This window comes from Merops nubicus, unplaced genomic scaffold (genome assembly GCF_000691845.1).
Source record: "Merops nubicus isolate BGI_N331 unplaced genomic scaffold, ASM69184v1 scaffold24284, whole genome shotgun sequence".
Classification (NCBI taxonomy): domain Eukaryota; kingdom Metazoa; phylum Chordata; class Aves; order Coraciiformes; family Meropidae; genus Merops; species Merops nubicus.
The window spans coordinates 23,526-31,564 of NW_008603921.1; the positions used below are offsets into that span (position 1 = coordinate 23,526).

The window sequence follows — 8,039 nt, forward strand, 5'->3', positions numbered from 1 at the left end:
TGATGAAGAAAGGGGTGGGTTAAGATTGAAATACCTGTCCTCATTCACTCTGAATTGTTGGCCTTTATCCATTGCACCCAGACTCTTTAATGTTATGTTCTAACATGTTTGGGATTTTTTTTTTTTTTTAATTTAATAGCTGGTTTTATATAACACTACAACCTTGTTTAGGCCACATTCCAAAATAAATGTTGGGAAAAAAATCATTTTACAAATGCATACCTTACATAAACGCTTCCGGTTCTTGTTTCTAAATTACAGGTGATAACCAAGCTGATTTAAAAGTCAGCTTTCATTATCTCATCCTTGTGAATAGTTTACTGAAATATGTGGGAGGAACTGATTTTCTATGTATGCTTTTATCAATTGTCCAATTTATCTTCCATCCAACTTGTTATTGGGTGCTTTCTGGGGGTTTCTTTTGGGGCTTTTTGTTTGTTTGTTTTTTTCAAGACTAACAAGTAACATTTGTTCCTACTCTACTGGCATAATTCACCAAGTAATTTTCTGACAGCAGGGTTCACTTAAATGGTCACCCGTGACTCCAGTGCCTCTTTCCACCCTTGTGGTGCAGTATCAAAAAGTTCTAGGTGACCATGAGTTAGTGTCGGACAAGTAATTTGTCTGAAAATTAACTTTTTCTCTTGGGTTACTTTGAGCCACATGTCTCAGATCTGGGATTGTGCAAGGTTGGGAGTGAATGGCTGGTGATGCAGATAGGGGAGGCAGAGACAAATGTTGAAAGTATTTTAAGCAGTTCTGCTGCTCAAAGTCCGACCACAGCCTTGTTTTCTTCCTCCTGAATCTTTTTCCACTGATCTACTCCAATCCTATCTGTATAGCTCTATACTCATGATTCAAAGTACTACTTTATGGAGACATTTTCTAGATGTCTTAAAATACACCTATTTCCAGTGGTTCCTTACATTTCTGGCACGAAAACCTTTTTTATTGTGGTCTACAGTCAACTTAGGAACAAATTAATTATTATATATATCCATGAATTTATGCACATTTTTTTCTGAAAAACTGAGAAGGAGAAATTACTTCATTTATGCTTCGTTGAAAGTTGAAGGGAAAATAGAAAAATAACAGGGGGTCTGTCGGTGTTCTAGTACAGTCTTTGATTTTACTCATACAAAAATTAAAGTTCTAAATCTGTTCAAGGGCTTTTGAACTTTTTCCTGGTTTATATCATAGTTACTAGAGTTTACATTTTGATCCATTTTCCCTGACCTTTGTTTATTCCGTTTGCTGAAATTACATTTCCTTTTGTTAGTAGGAGTTCTCCTTCAAAGTGTTAATCTCCTGGATTCTATAACAGCTCCTAGGCTGGAAGACTAATTTAGTAAATTCCTGATACATACCTGACCTGTTGTGACTTTAAATTTTTCTCTCTGATTCATGTCATATATGTTTTTTTTTTTTGCCACAGTTTGCTGTAAGACATCTAAAGGAGCTTGAACACCAGAAACGAGAATTACAAAAGGAGGGAAATGCTCTCATTGACTTTTTCTGTGAAGACAAAGAAACTATGAAGTTGGATGAGTGTTTCCAGATATTTAGGGACTTCTGTGTAAGATTCAACAAGGCTGTTAAGGTAAGAGCACTGCATGAGATTCTCACACATTTAAAATAGTTACTGGCTCACATGGATTAAGTTTTGGTTTTTTTTCTGAATAAGGGACATTTTATATCTGGTGGTATTTGATCTATTTGCTAAAATAGCTATAGCAAACTGTCCTCTGGTAAACATTGCTTCCCAGAAGCCGTGTGGGAAATGGTCATTCTGCCTGGTTCTGTGTGCAGTCTCACTGCTCTGCATCTTCTGCTGCAGGTGGACCAGACCATTGAGGTGTTATGTCGGGGTTGTCTGTTGGCCTGCTTGTAAGTGGGCTGCTTCCTCCTCTTCTGGTGAGGAGGTCAATCATTGCTAAGTTGAGCAGTGAGACAGATTGCACAGACTTCCAGACTAGTGCTCGCTGTTCAGGCCTTGGACTGGTAGTGTTAGATCACTGGAAGGTCCTTGAGATGTGGCACCCCATTACATGGACATACCAGCCTTGAATCAGTGCTAGCTCAGGCTGCTCTCCTTTATATCACTAGACACACTTTAAGTAAAGTAAGGACTCTGTATTCTGCTTTGTTCTTTCAAGCACTTTTTGTGGGTGAAGACTCAAGAAATAGGCCTATGGTACCAAAATACCTCATCCCCAGTGTGACCGTTCATTTGCAAACTGCCTTGAACTGGTCCTAAATAATTCCTGAAATATATTAGGATGAGGGTGCAGTATTGACATTGGCTACAGTTTTGGTTTGGCAAAGTCTGCCTATTGTTACGAGTATTTTTTAGACCCTATAAATAGCATGAATTAGATGGATCTACACATTTCTTGATTTTTCTACCTTAGGCAATCTGCATTTGGCAGCACTCTGTATAAAGAGAGAGAACAATCGTATTTGTAGCAAGCTGACAGGATGTTGAACTTACCCAATCTTTACCCCCCAAGAGAGCATGTAGTTATGCACGTGTGAACGTGTGTTGCAGAGGCACCCACAAAACAGCAATAGCTACCTAAAACGTGGATTTATTACAACCAAAAATTACCTGGCACTCCAACAGACCAAAGGAAATTACAAGTTCGGATGTCGAGCAGGAATATACTACTACTCAACTAATTCCTAAGTTCAAGGAATCTTCTCTTTAGAAAGATGAACCAAAATGTGCACACACCCTCTCATAAAAGGGGAACACATCTCACTCAAGGGTACTTGGAAAGGGGGTCACTCACTCAGAAGTAGGTAAGGGCTCACTCAAGGATATATCCAGAAGAAGGAGTCACCCACCAAAGGTGGGACTAAGGGCTCACACAGTCCCAGGAAGCTCCCTTGGGTGGCTTCACGATCCAAGAGGAGGATCCCCAGCTGCAAGCCCACTTGCACTGAGGAAACCAACTCACAACCGACTCTTTGTCAGGGCTCCATTTATACCCTAGTCAAGTCTGAACTGTGGTCATTCCAATTAGTTGGGGGCAAGCACATGACAAAGGCAGGTTTAAGACCTGAAAAAAACTGATCAAGTTTTAATGGCTGTGAGGCCCCAACCTGTATTGAGGTTTTGGCAAGCCACCGTTATTGTCAGGCCTTCATCAGGGTGGCTGCATCTGTCATGACTTTATACAAATATATCAAACCAAATGGTGGAAACTATTGCATTTTAGTGAGAGGTGACTTCATGCATATATGCTCAATTATGTGGAATTGGGGATTTAATTCATAGTTGTGCATTGCAAGTGGTTGTGGGATAGCTATTATTTTGAGGTCCAAGGGAAATCTTCCTTCCTTTCTCTGAAGTAAGTAGTTACACTCCAAAAATGATAAACTAGTTTCTTATTTGCAAATATCAAGATTTGCTTCCTAGGTATTTTGTGGGGGTTAACCTCACTCCCTGTAGAATTAACAGAACAATTCAGAACCAAAATTGCCATTCTGACAGATGAACACGATGAGTGGACAGCACACCCAGCAGTCTAAAATGGTGACTCATACCACAGTGGCCATGTGCACATATTTCAAATTTTTAAATATTTTTTGCAATTTTATTAATGTGTCCATGCGTGCTTAAAATAGATTTTTCATTTGAGTAAAATCTTCTGAAACGTGTTTTGGGTGAGGCTAAAATGTTCTGTGTCTAATATGGAATATGATAATAATATCTAGAAGTATTTTAAACCGTTTTTCTTTACAATGGGATATTTAAAGTAGAGCGTAGCGTTTGGCGAGAGTTCATTTTGTAATTCCATACTTGTTAAAGCTTCCTGCCACAGACATTTTTCCTGAAATGCAAGGGTTTTTTCCTTTTCCATTCTTAGCTGTTCAGGTTTCTTAGGTCTATAATGCATCATGAGAGCCTCGTGTTGTCTCAAATCCACTTTTAAGAGGTGTAGATTAACCCATTCATCAAAAAGAACTCAGTATTAGGCTTTTATTTACTGAAAGCTTTCAGGTGGCTGTTTCTAGTTGTGCAGTTCTTCTGTTGTCACAACAATGGGAAGATCAAGCTAGACAGTGCTTCAGACAAATGTAGGTGTTTTTTTAAAAAAAATTGTGGTCTTGGTTAGGACAGATTTAACAACATGCTGGAAAATTGTGAAATATTTGAATCCTCTGTCAAGACTAGACTCCCCCTTTTCTCATTTGCTACAGCTCTACTATCTCTAGAAAACAAAGTTCTCAGTTTCAGAAAATAACCTGGAAAGTTCAACCAAAGGTTCAGCTAGATTAAATCTGAAGCCTAGAGGTGACTGTTAAAATGTTGATATTCACAGTAATGCGCTGCTAATTATTTTAGTGGAAAGGCATTACTGTGTTGCCTTCAAAACACAAACTACCTCTTCCCATGGCTTCCTGAACCAAAACCCCTCAGCCTAGCTGCCAGAAGCTCCAGCCTGCCCTGGACAACTGTGCAATAGTTGCCAGTTTTTGAAGCCAATGATGAATGCAAGATCCAAAACTGCAGTGAGATATTGATTAATGGTCCTTGAGTGCTATCAGTGTTTAAGTAATGATTGTGAGGCATTGAGTAAACTTTCACATTTCCTTTCATATGCAGTTAAGTAATGTCTTTTCACAAAACTTCCAATCCGTAACATTAGAGTCAGAGGTAAGTAGCAATCTGCAGAAGCTGCATTTGCTGAGGAACAATTGCTGTTGTAATAAGGGAGGGTGGAAGGAACACATTGGCTGTGTGCTCATCGGACAAGTTTGTCTTAAAATATGAATGTAGTGGTCAGGTAGAGGTTTACTCACCTGATACAACTGACATCTTTAAACTTTGCGAGAACTTGAAGCCCTCCATCATGTAGCAGGAACTCTTTGACTGGACTTGACATCTACTTGGGTTTCATAGGTCATGTTCTTGGCCTTTGCAGGGACTTGTGTAGGTTTTTTTTTCTTACGCCGAGCAGAGGGATGTGTCACCAGCATCAGTTATGCAGGGAACTAACAGCTCTTGGTGCAGTTAATGGCTTCAGGCTGCAGTTGCCATGGTGATTTCTTGTGTATGTGATTAGGGGGTTAGGGGAGGGTGACAGCAGTAGGAGCTAACTTCAGTGGGAAGAAATAAAGGGAAAGATAAAGGCATGCAAGTTGTTCCTGCACCTCTGAGACATGCATTTATGCTTTTCCTCATCAGGAAAACAGGGAGCGAGAGATCCAGGAACTTCATAATCTGCAAAGGCGAAAGGAGCTAGAAGAGAAGCGTAGATCCTGGGCAGCTGGAGAGCTTGGAAGCTTTGGGCGGAGCAGTAGTGAAAATGATGTGGAGATGTTGGCCAAAAAAGGACTTGAAGAATTTCTTCCCTTCTTGCAGCAAAGACCTCAAAGCCCTTCATACAGAAACCCCAATTCCAGACGCTCTCGACATTCTTTGGGGATTACGGCAGACAGGGAATTGCAGAGTTTCCTGGAAATCTCAAAAGATGAGGATCCAAACAAGTTCAACAGCCTTCCCCGTGCAAACAGCCGACAGGCAAAACCAAACGTAGCCTGGGCTGAATCCAAAGAAACAAGAGATCTCAACTTAAATACCTTGCACTTGCACCAACAGTCTGAAACCAAAGTGAAAAGTGGTGGCCTACTACAGGTGCCTCCAGCTCAGCCCAGTCACTTTAGTGGCTCAACCAGTCCTGTTGCCCGTTACTCACAGAGAAGCACCGACTACAACACTTACACTTCCAATGCCTCCTGTGAGGAGTCCACAGATATAAATGCACTGGCCCTTGAAATTGAGGAACGTGAACTGGTTAAAGGATTACGTAAGTTTGATATTCAAGGGGCGAAGCCAGCAGAGGATACGCCTTTACTATATTTAGAGGATGCTGGAGGAACAGACTTGGAGACTCTAGATGATCTAAGCTTTCATTCCCTTAGCACTGCCGATGATGACCTGCCTCCAGCTTGCAGAAGTTCCAGAGAGGATTATGACCATAAAGCCAAGGCAGTGGGTTGTAAGAGTGAAGCTTCAGAGCCCAGCAGCAGCAGCGCAGTGTCTATGGACACAAGTGTTTCGGGAAGTAGGGAAGATGGACCAGTATTCTACGTGTCAGATACGACGACTGATTGTTCTTTGACGTTGGACTCTGAAGAGGGAAATGATTTTAAATCAGCAGGCAATGAAAAAAGAAATGAGGCTAACAAAACTGGCTCTTCTGGGAATGATGCTGCACACAGGGCAAGAACATTCTTCTCAAACCTGAATTCCGCTTCTGCTAAGGATCTGTTTCTTCATGCTTCTGCACATGATAAGGATGATGCCAACAGCAAGCACGCCCTTCCTAAAGAAAAGCCCATGAAAAATAAAGATGCAGCAGGAGCAAAGAGAAATTCTCTAAAAGATAGATCTCCAAGCTCCTCAAAATCCAGCATCACTCGCCCTAGCACCACTGCTTCTTCCAGAACTGTAAGAACTCTGAATGCCTCTGAGAATGAAAGTATGAGGAAAGTGGTGCCTATTTCTCGGTCAAACAGAGCACCAAGCAGTGTGAAAAAGCCAGAAGCCAAGCCAGCACTTCGTGAAGTTAGTACAGTGGAAAGTCGGCTGTCCCGTCGCAGCTCTGTCCGAGGCACAACAGACACAGCGCCGAGAAGTCCTTACAGGCATAGCATGTCAGTAGAAGAGCCAAAGTTACAAAGGGGCACTGTCACCTCCAGCAGTGCTCATTTTGAGAGGGACAGAGTCTCTCTCAAGAAGCCAAGCTCTAAACCTGTTAGGAGTGCTGTCAAATCAAAGACAGATGAAACAAAGATGTGTCGCTCTGGTGGAAAACCCCAGACCCCTACAGATGACACCAAGGTTGCTACAGTCAGTGTTCCCAAAACACCATCTGCTGTCCCAAACTTTGCAAGGAATACAGTGGCTTCTTCTTCAAAGCGTGCAAAAGTGGATCTATCCAGCTCGTCCAGACCTCCAGCCATCACAAGGTCTGTGTCCCAGAGGCTGCCCAAAGTGAAGCCAGCAACAGCCTCTGATGATCCGAGTCCAAAGGAGAACAGTGTGAGTACCTTAAAGAGAGCAAGTAGTGCCAGAGTGGTTGGAAGAAGTATCCTGCAGGGGGAAGCTGTCAGTACGAAAGCAGAGCCTGCACCAAAGGAGCAGGGAGCAGTGGAGAAGGCCTCTCTTAAACTGAAAGATGCAAACCGGACCACAATTGGTAAAATCCTGAAGCCATTACTGAAATAAGGGTGAGGGTTTTTTTCAATCTAGGAATGTGAACACTTTTTCAAGCACTGGATGTCTGTGTTATGAAATTCCTTAGAACAGTAACATTGCCGGTAGGCAACGTCATGTGCTCATTAAAGTACGGCACCCCGTTGGAAAGGGCAAGTAGTTGTGTTCTGGTCTAAATCCTTTTTAATGAATTTGAATGTATCTGAAGCCACTGTGGTAGAATGCAAGCCTAACAGCAAATCTTTGCCTACTTGTGATACAGAAGGTCACCAAAAGCCAAAAAGTTTTACTAAGTTAAACTACAACATGAAACATTTTGTGACAGAAAATACGGATAAAGGCCAGTTTTTGTGTATATGAGATTATTCCTAAGACTCAAGCCATTGTGCTGGTTGGTTCCTTAGTTGATGTCAAAGTGAATCCTGTGCAACAGTACTGAAAACAAAGTTAGGTGACTGTGCTTTCCGTTGCTTTTGGTTCCTTGGATTCAGGAACTCTTGTTTTTTTTTGCCTGTTGCAAAGTCCATTGCTGGCAATTGGACAGACTGGGAACTGCTGGCCAAAAAATAGTAAAACAAGACATTTGCTGTTTGTGGCTGTCTTTAACTTCACTGAAGAATTTATAGCATGTTTTATGAATGTGTATGTGTGTTTGGAGAAGGCTTTCTGCTGGGCAGGAGGCTTCTTCTCCAAGAATGTGGCAGCATCGTCTTGCATGCACGAGTAGATATGGCTGGTGCTGCATCGAGTAGCACATCTGGAAGCTGTGCCTGTTGGAAGGGCCATCAGTAACCATTGGGATGATGACTAC

General features: G+C 41.8%; 1 protein-coding gene across 1 annotated transcript in view; it reads left to right on the forward strand.

The window, feature by feature from the left end:
• The window catches only part of FHDC1 (FH2 domain containing 1), a gene marked incomplete at its 5' end in the record, with an annotated part of 30,762 nt that extends 23,522 nt beyond the window's left edge, over positions 1 to 7,240 (forward strand). The window contains 2 exons of the mRNA XM_008938854.1: positions 1,436 to 1,600; positions 5,195 to 7,240. Of these exons, the coding sequence (XP_008937102.1) occupies positions 1,436 to 1,600; positions 5,195 to 7,240 (2,211 nt within the window). The remainder of the gene's footprint in view (positions 1 to 1,435; positions 1,601 to 5,194) is intronic.
• Between the last annotated feature and the right edge of the window lie 799 nt (positions 7,241 to 8,039).